At 35.6% G+C, this 18,271-nt stretch overlaps 2 protein-coding genes across 7 annotated transcripts; both read right to left on the bottom strand.

Moving 5' to 3' along the window:
* Positions 7,436 to 12,899, bottom strand: LOC109230745 (putative pentatricopeptide repeat-containing protein At3g23330). 6 transcript variants are annotated; one of them, XR_002068705.1, is made up of 4 exons: positions 12,602 to 12,899; positions 8,898 to 9,076; positions 7,852 to 8,032; positions 7,436 to 7,684 (listed from the first exon to the last, which is right to left on the bottom strand). XR_002068705.1 is itself a non-coding variant. In XM_019396156.1 (2 exons), the coding sequence occupies exon 2, from the start codon at positions 10,702 to 10,704 to the stop codon at positions 9,808 to 9,810; it is 897 nt and encodes a 298-aa protein (XP_019251701.1). In that variant the 5' UTR covers positions 10,705 to 11,204; positions 12,602 to 12,899; the 3' UTR covers positions 9,083 to 9,807. The 6 variants fall into 6 exon arrangements, 1 of the variants encoding a protein (XP_019251701.1); XR_002068704.1 differs by lacking the exon at positions 7,852 to 8,032; XR_002068707.1 differs by lacking the exon at positions 7,852 to 8,032 and having other exon boundaries at positions 12,620 to 12,899.
* Positions 13,187 to 16,890, bottom strand: LOC109230744 (sirohydrochlorin ferrochelatase, chloroplastic). Its single transcript, XM_019396155.1, has 6 exons — positions 16,709 to 16,890; positions 16,344 to 16,552; positions 16,192 to 16,253; positions 15,494 to 15,604; positions 15,302 to 15,394; positions 13,187 to 13,775 (listed from the first exon to the last, which is right to left on the bottom strand). Exons 1-6 carry the CDS (start codon positions 16,747 to 16,749, stop codon positions 13,671 to 13,673), a joined length of 621 nt encoding a protein of 206 aa, XP_019251700.1. The 5' UTR covers positions 16,750 to 16,890; the 3' UTR covers positions 13,187 to 13,670.

Here is an 18,271-nt window from a genome sequence, read left to right as displayed (position 1 = left end):
TATAGTATATTAGTATACTGTAGCGGTATACTGTTTTGTAAACTATAATAGTGTACTGTTGCAGTATAGCTATATACTCCTACAGCATATTGTATACCGTAGCGGTATACTGTAGCTGTGTTCTTCTTCGATTTTCAACTGAAAATTTCGATCTCAATCACCTCAAATCAGGTATAAATGCTATCAAATTTCAGTATGAACTTCCAGAAGGTACTATAAGCAATATTTTAACAGCACACACTTTGAATCAAACAAGAAATCTTCAAAAATAAAATTGAGCTTCAAGCCCAACAATGGTGGATATTCAATCTTGGGAGTGAACTTTTCTCTTCTGAAATTAATCTTGTCGATTTGCCATATTCCTGAATGGAATTGATGTGTTGTTGTGTCTGTTTGTATGTTTCTTCAAAATCTTTTTTCACTTTTTCTACTTCCTCCACCACCTCGTCCATTTGGGGATTTTGCAGAGTTGAGTCCTAGCTCTTTTAGCAAAGAAAATTTTGGGAATTTTGGGAAAAGAAATTGCGAAGAAATCAAAAGATCCAAAAGAAAGTTTAGTTTAGTTCAGGAAAACGAAAGAAGATGAACTTTTTCTTCTATTGAGAACCTCATCTTAGCTAGGTGTTACGGCCATTATTTAGTTCTTTCTCATTTATTGCACTACAAAATGTCTAAACAAAAGAAAAAGTTCCAAACTATTAATTCCAACACGAAGGGAATGTTCGGGCAGATATATAGGAAGTAAAACTAGCGGGTAAATAGTTTGGGGAGTATGGATAGGAGTAGTAAATAGTTTGGGTCTAGGCATTAAAGGGTAAATAGTTTGGAATTAATAGATATAAAGTGAGATTTTCTCTAATTTATAAGCTCTCAATCAAATATTTATAGATATTGAATATTCTCTTCATATATATATATATATATATATATATATATATATATATATAGAATGTGAGCAAAAGATCGCATTTGCTTGTAATTTAACTAGTAAGGTCACTAGTGGTCATTATCTTATAGATATTGTCTTTAATCTTTAAACGAAAACTTTGCTCCTTTAAGTCAACATTACTCCTTCGGCAACTTTCACATCAACAAAAATACTGCAAATGCTGGATCAATCGAGTGAAAATCAATGAAATACCAGCCTCCACAAAACTGGAAGGCCATGCAGGTGCCAACTAATCTCCACAAAATACAAACATGAAAAGGTGAAAAAAGAAGACATGAAAGAATGCCAGCCAAATCATCCTTTTGGGTCGCTTTCTTGATTTTGAATGAAATTCGAGTTATTCAGTGCACTAAGAGAGAGATGTGATGATAAAATCTGGCAAACTTGGCCAACCACTGTATATTGCACACGAAAAATCTGCAGACGATTTAACAAAAACTAAGCTTAATTCAACGGAAAAGGGTCAAATATGTCCCTCTACTATTAACAATTGTTTAAAAATATCCTTCGTTATACTATAGGGACATAAAACCCCTCACCGTTACACTATTAAACAAAAATGCCCCTAATTAGACGGCATAGACACGTGGCAGCATTTAAAAGCTGGAGAGAACCCGTTTCTCTTAAAAATCAAACCCGCTCCGACCCACTAAATTGACCCACCCTTCTAAACCTAAAAACACGGGTTACAACCCTAATTTCGTCCCACCCTCAATAGAGAAAAGCTTCCTCTCTCTGTTACTCAAAAATTAGTAAATCCCAAACTGAAGATTCGGTCTCAAAGGTTCTTCTCCTCTGTATTACTCAAAATTGGTAATTGCAAAACGCAAGATTCAGTCTCAAACGTATGTTCCATGTCTGATTCAACTGCTACATCAAAGAGGAGGTGCCATTGTGGGGAGATTGCCAAGAACTTCAAATCAACCACAGCTCAAAATCCTGGAAGGAGATTCTATAAGTGTGCTAAACCTGAAGTAAGTTTTAATTTTGCTTTCGATTCATAATTTGAAGGTATGATACAAATTTCGTAATTGGTTGTTTTTGTTAGAATGAGTCGTGCGGATATTGGTAATGGCAAGACGAAGCCTACTCGGACAGAGCGTTGATAGAAATCAACAAGTTGCAGTGCAAATTAGATGCTGCTAATGTGACAATCACTATGTTGAATCAGTTGTTGGAAACGTGCAAAGTTGAAAGGGACAAATTGCTGGAAAAGGTTGATGTATTAGAGGCTCTAAAAAATATTGAAGTGAATAAAGCAAGGGAGATGGAAGAGAAACTGTTGAAGATGAAGATGTTTGTTTTGATATTGTTTGCACTGTTTGTTGGAATTGTTGCTGCAATGATGATGAAGTAATGCATTTGTTTAGATCAATTTCGGACAAGTTATTGTGAACAAATTATCGTGTATGATGAAGTTAAATATTGTTGATGAAATGTATTATGTAGTGCCTACTGAAATGTGTAGTTGGTATTGTTTATGTTGCCTAGTAATATGTATAGTGCCAACTTTAATGCCTATTGATATAGTGCCTACTTTAATGTATTTTTTGTGAAGTTTAATGTTGTTGTGACGAAGTTATGAAAATATTTCTACTTTGTGTAAGGCCTACTGTTTTGTAATGCTTTTTCATGTTGCATTGTTACTTAAAAATTGTATCATTTCAACACAGTTTTACTGCACTATCTGGAATAACTTATTGTGAATTCTAATCAATGAACACATAAACCTGTATCATTTCGAAACTACAGCACTGTTAAGATAATTTCAACACAGTTTTTCTACAACACTGTTTAGACCAAAAGATCACATTCAAAACTACAGCACATTCAAAACTACAGCACTGTGCAAACTCAACAATTACAGTTTTTCTACAGCACTGTTTAGACCAAAAGATCACATTCAAAACTACAGCACATTCAAAACTACAGCACTGTGCAAACTCAAAAGGGACAATTCAATAAGTACTGTTAATAAGCATTTAAATACTGTTATCACAGTAGTTACATCACTAAATGGATGAATGGATGTCATATTATAACAACAAAAACTTGTACAACCAAGTCATAATATGACATCCGAATCCAATACCAATATTAACAAGTTTGCAGCAAAGTTTGCAGTTAATACATCCCATCAAAACACAAAAAAAGTTCAGTTTGGTCTTCAATTTCCTTTCCTTGGCCTAAGCTTCCCAATCCTCTGTTGCCTTTGTTTTTCTAACTGATTTGCAGTTGTAGCAGGTTTTCCTTTCCAGCTTAAAGATGGTGGTGTGTATGGAAGGTTTGTTGGATCACTCACACCAGTGTGATCACCAGTGAAGGTGATTGAAGGTTTCCTGTCCACAAGTCCTAGCATTGTGGGTTGTCTCTCCACATTTGCTGCAAGTCATCACTCTTCCTTTTCTTGATTGTGACCACAATCCTTGCCTTTTAATGGCCTCATCCTTCTGCCTATCTCTCTTAACTTTAGGCCTACCGGCCAACTTCACCAACTCAGGTGGCTCCATTGCTTGTGATGGTTCAATCTTCCAAAAATTTTCTCCTCTTACAGGTTGTAACTTGTGTTTATAAGTGAGTAGAAATGCCTCCTTGCTATACCACCAGTTCATTTCTGTCAAAGGATCACCCATGTTGTGAAGTACAGCTTTAATAACATGTGGACATGGGATTCCTGAAGATCCCACTGCCTACAGGTGCACTTCTTCACAGCCATATTCACACAATGCTTATCACCACCTTCTGACACTTCATAGCCATTTTCTCCATTTGCATTAACTCTACAAGCTGATTGAGCAATTTGCATGTACTCACTGTACAACTCCATGCTTTTTGGACTAAAGTCATGTCTCCAACCCCTCACTTCATCTTCATGTTCTCTTAACATGTTCATCACTTTGATTCAAATGTCCTCCAACATCTTTATTATTGGCTTATGCCTTGCTTCCAAAATCCACTTGTTGAAGGATTCAGTCAAGTTGTTATCAACTGACTGATTCTTGCACACTGTGTCCAGGTAAGCTCTGCACCAAGTCTGAGGAGGGTACTTCAACAAACCAGCTGCTGCATCCGTGTTCAACTCCCCTAAATTCTTCAAATGATCCTTGAATTCCTCCTCATAAGTAGACCATGCACACCACCAAAGTAATTTTTTGCTTTCACCAGTATTGTATATCTTGCACCAGTTGGCCTCAATATGTCTAACACAATATCTATGGTGTGATTGAGGAAGGACAGTTCTAACAGCATCAATTAACCCCTATGACAGTTATATAAACATACATTCACTTATAATATTTCATAAACAACAAAAAGGCAGAATTAAATGCAGATTTACAGCCAGAAACATACAATCACTTAGAATTTTTCATATACAACAAAAAGGCAGAATTAAATGGAGACCATGGACAACACTATAGGACATAAATATATGACAGAATTTAATAGAAAAGGACAAAAATATATGACAGAAATAAATAGAAAATGACAGAAATTGATAAAGACAGAAAATTAGGACAGAAATAGAAGAAGACAGAAAATGAAAAAGACAGAAATAGAAGAAGACAGAAATAGAAGAAGACAGAAATAGAAAAAGACAGAAATTAATACCTTTTGCATGTCTGACATGAAGGTAATTCCTTCCCCATCCTTGAGGTCTAGAGAATGTTGAAGCAACTGCAAGAACCAATTCCATGTATTCTTTGTCTCTTTGTCAACAACTGCCCAAGCCAAATGATAGAAATGGTTCTGTGAATCTGGTCCAACAGCCACTAGTAGTTGGCCCTTAGCTTTCCCCTTTAAGAAAGTTCCATCTAGACCAATAAAAGGTCTCAACCCTAGCTTGAAACCCATTTTTAAAGCTTGAAAGCAGATATACATCCTTAAGAATCTTCTTCTCCCTTCTTCAAGTGCATTCTTTGAAAGGTTTATAACCACATCACTGCCTGGATTACTATCTCTCAATTCAGTTGCATAAGCTTCAAGTTTGTTATACTCATCACTGAAACTACCATCTAAGCTTTCCAAGACCATTCTCTTTGCTCTCTTACACTTTCCATGACTAATATTTAGTTCAAAAACCCTCTTCAAATCTGCCATCATCTCCTTTACCTTATACTTAGGATTATCTTGTAATTTAAGCTTGAAATACTATGCAATAGTACTGAAATCAACAGTATTGTTATCAAAAGCAACACCACAACTATGTTCTGCATTTAAGGTCTTGATCTTAACCCCACCATTCCTCTCTTTGGATATCAAACACAAAAAGGGACAGCCAAATATATCACATTTATACCTAAGCCATATTTTGTCACTCTTCAATAACTCTAATTTTTTCTTGTTTGCCAAAGCATACAACTTCATACACTTCCTAGCTTCTGGTATGTCCTTAAAGCTCATACCCTTATACAACTCTTTGTACTCATTAAGTTCTTCAGTTATCTCCCTCTTTTTTTGTACTTTCAAAGTTTCCAATTCTTCAGAATCATAACCTTCTAATTCAGCACTAGAATCAGATTCTAAGTCACTTAAGCTACAGTCAGTACCAGCCTCATCCTCGTGGGTGTATGATTCTTTATGGTGTACAATATCAGGGATACCATGAATAGGGGGCTCACATTCATCCACAGCATAAATATTAACAACATTATATTCATCACATATCAAGCTAAGTAATTTTCTAATCCCAACATCCCCATCAATCTCATAAAATTTGCCAGAAGGACAAGCAACAATAAGCTGCTGAACCCCTACAAATCCTAGCTCATTTATATATTCATTCACTATGTCTATATATGAAAGTAAGTCTGAGTCATAACCTGTCCAAGTGTGCACCAGTTTCTTTGTGTATAAGACCTCAGGCTGTGTAACCCAATCACCACCATAATTGAATATTATATCTATTAACACCATCTCCAATAACCTACAAATATAGCCAATAGGTCATGTTAGCAAAGAATAAATAAACAAATAAAAAGGCAGAACTAAAAAGGGAATAATTATATTAAAAAAGGCAGACCCCATTTAGCTATGTCATACCACCATTGAAGGTGGTCCTACTCACAGTATATTTATCACCTAATAAATATAGAAGAAGTCCATATCTTGAAGGTGGTCCAGATTCAGGCCCACCCTATAATAAATTAACTAAAAAAATCATTGAACGTGGTCCTACACACATAATACTATAATCAGAAAGTAACAAATTAGGGACAAATTTACCTATTAAACAACAGAAAAAGCTCAGAATATTGGGACAAACAAACACCCTAAACCAGCTACCAAAACCAAAACCATGTCGGGACCAAAATTAACTTCACATCGGGACCATATCAATAATAAAGCATGCAAACACCTGAAGCGGACAAAAAATGTGAATATAATACTGAAAGTACAAAAATAAATGTGTGGATGTCAACAAAACACAACAAATCAAAACCCTAGGCGAAAAACCCTAAAATAACAGCAAACACATAAAATACTGAGCAAAAAAGAGTTAAAACAAGAAAAGCGAACCATTTCCATGGAGAAATATATTACCTTTACTTCATTTGCGGTGGATATCTCACGATTTTTCTTCTGTCGATGGAGGCTTTTAGAGAGAGTGAAAGAGAAAAAAAAGAAATGTTATTTTGTAGGTTTGACCCTTAACCCGTGTTTTCAGGTTTAGAAGGGTGGGTCAATTTAGTGGGTCGGAGCGGGTTTGGTTTTTAAGAGAAACGGGTTCTCTTCAGCTTTTAAATGCTGCCACGTGTCTATGCCGTCTAATTAGGGGCATTTTTGTTTAATAGTGTAACGGTGAGGGGTTTTATGTCCCGATAGTATAACGAAGGATATCTTTAAACAATTGTTAATAGTAGAGGGACATATTTGACCCTTAACCGTTAATTCAAACAACGAGCCAAGCGCGAAACACCCAAGAAAACATAACTAACAAAAACACATGCAATAACATGAAAAGAACATCATTTAATAATTCAGAAGCTGGTCTTAATTCAAGCAATGAGTCGCCCTATAAAACATAACAAGAACAAACGCAACAATGTCTTCTATATAGTTGATACTTGATACACCTTAAAGCTTGTCACAAGTAACTCCTGCTGGTACATTTCTTTTGTCTTTTCTCCACTGGTCGCGAGAACTGCTGAACTTAGGGCTGTGCACGGATCGGATCGGATTTAGCACATTTCGGATTCGGGTTTCAGATTCTAGAAAATGCAATCCGAATCCGATCCGAATTATATCGGATCAGATCGGATTTTAAAGTTTGGATCGGATCGGATTTCGGATTGTATTATTATACCTCAAAGTTGCAAACTAATATGTATATTTTCTTTGTAAAAGAGGCAATACATTAAGAAAAATTCTTGTTTATGCAATTATGAAAGTACTATGGTGTCAATATAGCTAAATCTAGCAATTGTAAAGGTAATAACTTGGAGGAAGATGTAAAGGAAGTACTGACTATCCGAAATTAAAGTGTAGTATTTATACATGCCCTAATAATTTCGGATTTCGGATCGGATTGGATTAAAATATACCAATCCGAATCCAATCCGAAATCTGAAATTTTAATACACACAATCCGAATCCAATCCGAAATCTGAAATTTTAATAAACACAATCCAAAATCCGATCCGGTCCGAAATTGAATGGATTGGTTCGGATATCCGATCCGAATGAACAGCCCTAGCTGAACTGAATCATTAGGCAGACTCCTGCATAGTCCGCATCCTGCATCAACCACAATGGAAGTTTCAATTAGGCATCTAGCAACACACAATAAACATATGCAAGAAGGGATAAGGATCCGAGAAAAGACTTTACTACACTGAAGATGCAAATAAGTATTCATATCTTAAAGTCTTTATCCAGTGTCAATGTAAGTGAAGTATATATACCAAAATAGAACAGTATGTCCATACACAATTCTTCATTGCATCATTTGGGAAAAGGAACTGTGTAATCGATGAAGCTTTCTTAAACTCCGTTGCGTATAAGAACTATAAAACCAATGGGTCATACAAGAATGAGAAATAGAAATACAACTGCTAGGATCCGCAAGTCGTGGCTCTCTCATCTCTGACAATAAATACAAAAAATCATTGAATAAGCTTGAGCAAAACCCAACTGCAAGGATCCACAAGGTTGGAAGTTCCTAAACATAATAGTTTCAACTGGTCAACAAAGAGGAACAAACTTGTTTAAAGTGCTGGAGAAACAAAGTATGATTTTTTCCCTCTACTTCATTTACAACCAATTTTAACTATGAAAGGAAACTAAAGGAATGATAGTGAAAGTTAATCAAGTAAGTTGAACTTTTAGTATCGGGCAAACATGCAAAAGGTGAGTCCTGATTAAACTTCAACCAAGTAAAAGTGAATGGAAAAAGTATCACATGGGCATATTAGAAGAACTGACATCAACTGGTCGTATTAACAGTAAAATTGGATATGCACATGGTCGTGAGGCAACAACAGGAGTTGGAAACCGCCTTACGTGATATGAACCATGTCATTATTAGTAACGAAAATTTATCCATGGAGACCAATTTCTAAAACCTAAAAATTTTCACTTACATGACTATGAAAACAACCCATTAGAATTAACACATTGCTTTACTACAACTAAAGAAAGCTTGAAGGCACCAACCAACATCTAATGAGAGGTGCAGAGCAGCCATGGCAATATCATACTTCCCAACTTTGTACAGGCTCATATACATTATGGTCTTATCGCTTATCTCTTCTTGCGCAAGATTAAGCATGTTAGTTATATTACCTATGGGGACTGTTGTATACCATTGACCCTAATTCATTGTTCGAGGCCCACTCAACAAAATTTTATGCTAAGGCACCAACAATAGCCTATAAAGGGATGGTCTGAATAGATATAGAAAATAAAATGGGAAAAAGAAAAAAACTTGAAGAAAGCTAAATTTCCAAACCTTTGTGGCGACTATGTGGATTCCACACATATGTATAGTGCAACGCCAAATGGCACTCATACCAGGTCTTCCTTTCTAGAGGTACTCAATTGCTCTGTGTCACCTCTTGGATGGTACCAATAGAATCAATATATAATATTGTACTGTTGTGAACATACCAAAAGAATCTACGTGCAATACTGCAAAAGAGAAAGAGCTTCAAATCAAAAGAAGATATCTATAAGACCAATCCTCAACCTACCATCCGTGTCCATGCCTTTTCTTCATGAGCTGCCTTAGCCAAAGAGCAGTAAAGAAATAGTAAACTTTCCTATTATGCTCTTGATTTAGGAAAATCGAGTAGAAGAATCTGACAACCTCTTACTTTTCTAACCTTAAATTTGCTCCAAAGAACATTGGCCTTCTTGAAGAAGTTTATTGGGATTAATACATTAATGCTAATGATTCTTAAAGTAAATGCACCTACTGGAACAACACAGTTTGAAACCAAAAAAATGTCTAAGATACCAACAGCTAGAAAATAAGAATGGCGGCCTTGTGAAGGCCTGAACAAAGTTGAATGTAACGAATATTCTTAAGTCCAATCTTTTCTCGTCATTTCCTTCCTCTGCAACTTAAATGGAATTTAACCAAAACCATACAATCTAGGAGAAGAGAACTCCTCTTTCCAAACCCTAAAACACTCTTGTATGAGGTTTTGAGATTAAATTAGAAGCCGTATATGCGAGCTAAATTATGGACCTCTGTTCTGCAACTGGCTTCAATTAACTGCCCTTCAAAATATGGAGCAATCTATATAAGCTGCATTTCTGACCTCATTAGATCCAAAACCTCGTAAATCTGTGTGGACTCATTGTGAGAACCATCCTGGGAATAAAATGAATGGAGTTGGTTTCTCACTTCAATCCAACTACATCCCCTGCTTTTCCTCAGTCCTCTTTCCTTCATTTGTTTTCTTGTGCAAGACATCCAACCATCTGCCAGCTGAAGCATAAACATTTGACAGCAATGTATATCCTTCGGGATGCTTTTCTGCCAGCTCTGAAATCTTTTCGGCTACCCTTTCTTCCATCCTCTCATTTCTATATGTTTTGCAACCACTTAAGAGAGCTGCCCAGGCTTGAACTTCTGGTTCACAAGGCATGTCCAAGATGAACTTCTCTGCTTCAGAAAGGCGTCCTGAACGAGACAGCATGTCCACTACACAGGTATAATGTCTAGCATTCAGTTGTATATGATAGACCTTTTCCATTGAATTGAAGTAATGGAGTCCTTTGTCTACAAGACCACAATGGGAACAAGCAAATAAAACTGCTAAAAGAATAAGCTCATTAGGTGCAATGGACTTCGTCCGTTCAAATACAGCAAGTGCTTCCTCTGCAAAGCCGTTTTCTGCAAGCCCTTGAATCATAGCTGTCCAGGAAATCTCGTTACGTTTGGGCGTCCTTTTGAAGATTTTCTCAGAGCTTTCAACATTACCCGATTTGGCATACATATCTAGAAGGGCAGTGTCCACAAAAACATCAGAGTGAAAGCCAAGTTTAATGACCTTACCATGCAAGTTCTTCCCCCTTTCTAATGAAGCTAAGCTCGCACAAGCACATAAAACACTAGAGAAAGTAGATTTATTTGGTTGTTCTCCAGACAGAAGCATGTCACTGAAAACTTCAAAAACTTCATCAAATTTTTCATACTCTAAATAACCTGTTATTAGCGAATTCCATGAGATATAATTTTTTGGGGGTATCTTGTCCAATAGCTCCTTAGCTTCTTCAAGTTGGTTATTGAGGCTATAACCACTGCCCATTGAATTCCAACAAACAACGTTCTTCTCCAATATCGAGTCAAATGCTACACGTCCATCCTTAGAGCTTCCACATTGCAGTACAGGTCAACCAGTGAGCTACCTATGAAAGCATCTTGTTCAATTCCAATTTTTAAAATATGTCCATGAACAATCCTTCCCGTTATCAAAGCTTCAAGGCTCGACAATGCACTTACTACGCTTGCTAAACACAACTTATTCGGTTTAAACCCCTGTTGGACCATGCAATGGAAGAGATTCACCAGAGCTAGGAGACTCAAGGAGACATCTATTTACCAGAGCTAGAAGACGATCCTCAGCTCCATCTCATGGCAACCTCAAAGCTACTCAAACCTTCAGCAACTATATCCAATAAACCCCTAAACACCGCGTCTGGCAGCCACATACACCAAACTTTCACAAATTTAAAGTCAGGATAATAACAGCAGACTTAGATAGGCAACCCTGAAGAAGGCACCTATCACTCATTCCAAACATTGCTTCTGCACGCATATTTTCAAAGTTCATTGGAGAAAGGCTTGAAGCTTTCTGTTGGCTTTTTCAGAAAGATACGAGATAACAGATAAGATATCTCTTTTTCCTATATTTTTAGGAATCAAATTGGAAAAACATCAATAAACAAGAGAAAAACATATACATTCTCTAACTTCAAAATAGGCTTGAGGTCATTAATCTCTGCAGCATTTTAAAGGAAAATTGTATTAATCTATTATTAATTTTGCACATTGTATAACTTGGAATAATGATATCAATCTCATGATGCGCAAACTATAAAGTCCAAAATAGATCTGGTTAGATCAATAGAAACTATAGTGAATACTTTAGACATAGACAGTTCAATTGGAACAGTTAGATAATCAATTTTTGAAGAGTAACATTGTACAGTTAAATTTACATTTAAAAGGAACACCGTTAAAATTTGATTGAGTGACGGAACAGCGAGGAAGTGGCTCTGGTGTCAAACATTTGTTACTTGATTACCCTACCCAACTTATGTCAAAAGGAAATTCAATCAGAAATCATCTCTAGATTGGTCCTACTTTAAACTCTAAATATGATAGAAGAGTACTTGAAATACACAATGGCCATAAACGCGTTGTTTGGATGGTTGTTTCCGGTTGTATTGTATTGTATTGTTACCCTAGATACAATGTTTGTTTTGATTGTTAATATAAGACTGATTGTATCGTATTGTTAAATCCATTGTTCCGTAACAATGAAAAACCCCATTTTATGAAACAACCAAATCGATGTGGTGGGATTGTTTCGTATTTTGCTTTCCAATTATGCCCACACTTATTATTCTATATTTCAATTTTACCCTTTACCCTATTATTTATATTATATTCACCAAACTAATAAGTACTTTATCTCCATCTTCTTTCTGCCAACGACGGTATCGTCTCTTTCCAACAAACTTTTTACAGGTTAGTTTTCATCTCTTTTCTTCCCGTTGTTGTCAAACTTCATCTACCTAGCCAAACCCAATTCAATTCTTCATTCTCTTTTTTGCTATTCATGTGCTCTATTGCTTGTGATTAAGTCGTAAGTTTTTTTGGCGTCACATATAGGAGACTGCATATTGAGTGTATTATAGCTATTGTTAAGAATTACTAATGATTCACCAAATCTTTTATGTTGAACTACTTCAGATTGCTAATGGAGCGTATTTGTCTGCTTGTTTTTTCTGTCAATTATTTGGTATTACTGTTGTCACTTGCTTAATGGTTTCTTATTGAAACAATCGATTCCTATTTTTCCTACCTATCTAGAACTCCTTGCAGCTTATTTAAGGTCATTTTAAATTTACCTGGTGTTTCGAAATTTACAGGTAACAAAATGAACCAACAAAAGTAACAAAATAGAGGATAGAACTAACCTTGAAATACGTGATTACCTCAAATGGGTCCAAAATTAAGGTTTGAAAGTCGGTCATTCAATTTCGCAGAATCTCTATTTTGAAAACTTCTTCGAGTTTCCACATATTGAAGCTGATCTATTAAGTTGTCGAAATCTAACTACTACTACTACTTAAAAAAACACAAGTATTAATCGAGTGATACGCGAAGGAAAAGATCAGGTGATTCCAGAGGCAAAGAATAGAGGAAGAGTGAGAACAAGAGCTGGAGCAGAATGCTCTAGAATCTACATGAAGAAAATAATCGAGAAGATAGATAATTTGCGCAATGTGGCAGTCTACTTACAGATTAAGAGACACGCATAATATCCAGTACTACTAAAAGTCTAAAATGCCCTTGATTTGAAATTTATTGCCTTTAAGCACACACGTAGAAACTCTTCATGTTTCTATATAATAGAAAATATGTATAGTGCCAAATTCAAGCATGAATGACACCGGAGAGCAACCAGCAAGCTCATCCATCATGGGAAAAAAAAGAAAGCATTCTTGATGTTGACAAGAAAAGCTAAATACAATACCCAGCAATTTCAGCTGCAACCCATGTGATAAAAATCATTGTTAATTTGTGGTAATGAGTAAACAAAGACAGTAAAACTCATTGTTATACTGCAATGGTCTCAAAACAAAACTGTTGAGGAATAAACAAAACTTATAAGTTATAACTGTTGGAGGTACATATTCTGAGTGAACACATGAAGGATTTTACAACACTAGGAAAAATTGTTTAAAGAAGAAAAGGATAATCTGAAATGCAGCTGAGCTCTCCCAACTCTCCATCAGCTGAGTGGAGAAACTAAGCACCCTGCAGTCGACATTTGTAGTTGAAATGCTATTACTAACTCCCAAATATCAAAGTACTCATGAGCACTTGGATGCTTGAGTTGCGGGAGAGATAATTGACCATTATCATTTATTACTTTCACGCAGCGGTATAGTATCACTCAGCAGCCAGACCCGACTAAATCAACAGGCATTAGCAACAGATTCTTTCTACATAACAAAGCCTAGCTAAGCTTCATAAGTATTGTCACTGACGGAGCTGACATTTTCCTGTTCCAGCACAAACTGAACACTCGTCTGCTTTCCCAGCAATATGATTTAAGCAATGCTTGATTCTATCATTCACAACATCCTGTAATAACAATCTTCTAGAATTAGAATTTTAACCTACTAGCTTTCCATAAAAGAATTTCAATGAGAAAAAATTTGGCTGTTTTTAAATCAACCTTCTAGGACTAAAGATTCAGCCTAACAGCTTTAGTATGGAAGGATGTCAATGCAAAAACATCTGACCATCATGGGTCATCCCATGACATTAAAGTTTGCGAGTTACTTGAGTAAGAAAAGAATGGGATTTAAATAGGATGCGGCAAAGCCATTGACACAAAAGAAAACAGAATGATAATCCATAAGGAACAAAGAATTCATTAAAACGGCCTAGAGCTTTTGGAAAAAGAAACCATTCTCTCCAACTCTCCTACACCATTACCAACTGAGAAGAGCTATGATTTTTGACGAAATTTGTATTGCTATGCTGTCATTTACTCTATTAGTTTACTCTGGTTAGCTTGTTAGTGTTTCAATCACTTCGCATAATATATGTCAATTCTAGAATGTATGTTTTCTTTACTCTTAGTTTCATCAGTCATTGTATATGACTACATATTCTGCCCCGAAAGAAAATATTTAGCATGTTTTTCCAGTTACAATTTTACATCAAGGACCATTTCATGCGTGGAGATATTTAATTGTTTTCTATTTTCCCCGGAATAGAAAACCATGCAAATCTTTTAATCGGAGCAAGAAGAGCCTAATGGATGATCCGTTCATGTGATCCAAGAGCTTTCAGAAATAGTGGTTGATCGCGAGGCACGACTTAAAGATCGTTAAAATAAGAGCGGCAAATAGTCCTAAAATTCGAAAGAAAAATTGAGAAATGAAAGAGGAAAAAACTCACAAAACCTGATTGTACTAGTCGTTTTATCTGCACTTATTGTATTAAACTTGTTATGTATGGCAAAACGAAAAGTACTCCCGCTGCGCTGCCTAAGAGTATTTGTTTCGTTTCTTATACAGTTAACTATTCATTTTTGTCAGCACTTCAAACCAATAAAAAACCAGCAATAAGAAACACTATTCCACACCTGTATACCCTTCACATCTTGGGACCTCTACACTAACACCAGCAAAACCCAGTAATATGCCAGCGAAAATCAGCAAAAAACAGCAAAAGCCAGTACCCATATTCTGAAGTACACCATTGCACCAGCAAATTCCCAAAAGCTCTAGGCCGTTTAGAATGAAAGAAAATTCAGCATCTGCTTTGCTGAAGGTGGAAGATAATAGATAATAGGGAAACTTAGGGGAAAGTCGCGTGCTTATCACGTTTTTTGTGGGTGTCGTTAGTTTTTGACAGAAGCTAACAAGAAGGATGAATCTTGCAACTAGTTGAATAGTACAAGGATGTTTTTTATTCACTAGGTAAGACAAGGATGTACCTTAGGTTTGGGTAATAGTTGAGAGATGCTTTTAGCCAAAACCTCAAACTAGGAAGTAGGAATAAATAACCTTAGGTTTCAATATTTGTTGGATGCCATATGTAAATGAAAAGAATTACTGGTGTGAAAGTAAAGCTAGAGAAGCATAACAAGAACTTACGACAAGTAACTCATGAAGGCCAAGAGGTGCTGTAATGACATATGATACTCCTGGATGTTCTTTTGCAGCTTCAGCCGTTAAAGAAGGAATATCCTGAAAAGGGAAAGGTATCAGGTCAAGACCTAGCATAATACATCAAAGGAAATTCTAGATAACCTAGCACAACTTTAGAATACATGAGGCGAACAATACCTGGTTCCAGTGTCGTCCAGGAGAAAGGAAAAATGGGCTCACAATTACTCTACGTGCTCCTCGTTGAACACACAAACTAAATGCATCTCGGATCGATGGTTCTGCTAGCTCCTAAGTTGTCATAAAAGAGATGCGGAGGAAAAATGAGAGCTCCAACCTTTCAAAAAGATTAAATAGAAGGGAGAGCTTAAGGCTGTGTTTGCTACTAAGTATTCATCAAGGAAAAGAAAACAAATTCATTAGAAATCTATAGTTTTGTACTATGTGGCTAGGGAAAACATTAGGATTCTCTTATTCCTACCACATTCTTACTCCTATCACCACTTCTTCACCAACCCTAAAGAGATCCCTCTATCCTTTCATTCTCAAAAATCTTTGCTTTGCTAGGTTTTCGCACGAGATATATTCTAAAATTTTCTTATACAAAGATTTGATATCATTTTTGTTTCTCTAAAAAGATATACTTTTGATTTTATATTTTTCTTTGCCTTAGCCTTAACATCAAAACATACTTCAAAATTCCTCATTTCTTATCCTTTTCCACTGCATTTTTCTTTCCTCATCTGTTTTCTAATTCCAAACAAACAGCGTGTAAAAAACAAAAGCAATCAGCTAAGGCATCAGGAATGGAACAATGAACAAACAGCAAGGTCCACAACCCTAATCATACAAAGAGGGAGGGATAAAATCGTTCTTACCATGTGTGCAGGCTCTACAATTGGGTATTTTGTTCTCTCCCTAAACATTGCTACAAATTCATCTGACATTTATCATCAAAATTACAACTATAAGCAAACTCAGAATAAACCAGTATCAAAATTGAAAAGTGTGAAAGGTGCCAGAAACTAACTTAGCATAAGATTGGACTCCTTTCTGCGGGAACCATGATCCACAATTATAACTCCATCGCCTTCTTCTATCCCGTTCAACCCCTCCCTATTTGCAGTGGCCATACAATACCTTTGTGGTAAATATCTGGACTTTGAAGGACCTTTATGCAATTTTACAAATTCAGGAACTGCACTTCTTGGTTTTCTTGCTGGGTATGTACTGATTGAGCTTTCATCGTTTCAACACCACAAAAGAATATCAATTACTCAGTCGAATTTCCAATTAAAAGTATCTTTGAAACTAAGTACTATCAAGAATTAAACTTTATGATAATTAAAACATGAAGAATCTGTTATAAGAAAACACAAGAGAACTACAAATTACCTCCTCAAACTGAGATGAGATTGTAAAGACAACGAGTCCATTAACTCTTCTAACACCGTTCGGATTATTCTTCCATTTCCGTTTTCCACTACTTGAAGATAACAACGATTGTGGCTTGTAGAAACCCAACTTAATAGCACGGATTGAATACCAGCATTTGTGAAAAAATCATTTAAAAATAATCATTATTTTATGCGGACGTTTAGACAAAAATACCCTACCTAGCTGGAACTTTTAAAAAGGTTGGATATGGAATTTGTGTATTATGAAATTGTAGCACATTATACTCGAATCTTATATGTAAAATTGAACTTCACTATATTATGTTAAAAAGTTTCAGGATTTTTAGTGGCATTTTTGTTCATATTATATTTTACATGAAAAAATATTAAATTTTGATACTTTTAAATAGGGGTGTTCATAAAAATCCGAAAAACCAAACCAAACCGACCAAAAAACCGATACTTTTTGCTTTGGTTTGGTTTGGTTTTGGTTTTGAATTTTAAAAACCGATCAAATTTGGTTTGGTTTTGGTTTTAATAAGAAAAAAACCGAAAAAATCGAACCAAACCGACTATAGGAGTAGCTATTTCAAATTTATTATTACACCTATATATATATATATGTATATTTTTATACAAAGTTTCAAAATTTTTATGGTATGTTAATTATTTTCACTTTTAGTATAGTTCTTTACATTCTAGTTTGATTGGTAGTTTTCTTTTGTTACGTGTAAGAATCCATTTCGTGTTAAAAATAATATATTTTTAATTGAGTCCATAAATCATTCATCACTATTTGATTCAATTATCACCAATATATCTTGGTAAATAATAGATTTTTCAAAGGGCAATTGATTTGATAGTGTTACGTTGAAAATGTGGTCGCCGGAATATGTGTTTGGTAGAGTATGTCTTATATTTAAGAAAAAACCGATAAATAACCGAAAAAAACCGAAAAACCGACAAAACCCGACATAAACCGAATCGAGAAAAAATCGACTTAAATGGTTTAGTTTGGTTCTAATATTTGAAAAACCGACTTACTTAGTTTCGTTTCTTTTTAGGGAAAAACCGATCCAAATCGAACCATGAACACCCCTATTTTAAAACTATGAGTAATTTTGAATTAGCAATTATAAATCAGGTTAGTTTTGAGTTTTTTCCCAACTTAATCAAGAAACCTTGATTATTTCTGCAGACGCTTTCACGAAAACAGCCCAAACATAGGAGAAGGCCCAGCCCCAAATGGTCTTGTGAAGCCTATTTTTGAAAGGGTCTAACGGGCCACATTTCCACAACCTCTAGCCTATACCCGTGCATATTCTTTTTCGGGATTTTTACATACCTATATACTATTGAAAACTTTATTATCCTCTCTACTCAAGTTTCACTTTGATTACCTCCTATATACAAATTTACCACTTATGTACATTTCTAGGATTTAAGGGTAATTAATCAATTCCTACAATCACTGTAACGTACAAATCCCACTCTCCCACGTTTCTCTCTCCGTATCCTACTCCCCGCACGTTTCTCTCTCCACATCGCACCCCCTCCCCCA

This window comes from Nicotiana attenuata, chromosome 8 (genome assembly GCF_001879085.1).
Source record: "Nicotiana attenuata strain UT chromosome 8, NIATTr2, whole genome shotgun sequence".
Taxonomy (NCBI): domain Eukaryota; kingdom Viridiplantae; phylum Streptophyta; class Magnoliopsida; order Solanales; family Solanaceae; genus Nicotiana; species Nicotiana attenuata.
This window is presented reverse-complemented; position numbering and strand designations above follow the sequence as displayed.

Bases quoted from the DNA above. Each gene is read 5' to 3' on its own strand.
- LOC109230745 (XM_019396156.1), bottom strand. From the start codon at position 10,704: ATGGGCAGTGGTTATAGCCTCAATAACCAACTTGAAGAAGCTAAGGAG.
- LOC109230744 (XM_019396155.1), bottom strand. From the start codon at position 16,749: ATGGACTCGTTGTCTTTACAATCTCATCTCAGTTTGAGGAG. The intron at 16,254-16,343 runs GTTAGTTTCTGG...GATAAATGTCAG, and splicing joins GGAGTCCAATCTTATGCTAA to ATGAATTTGTAGCAATGTTT. The intron at 15,395-15,493 runs GTATTGTTCGCC...TTCCCTTTTCAG, and splicing joins CTGGACGACACTGGAACCAG to GATATTCCTTCTTTAACGGC.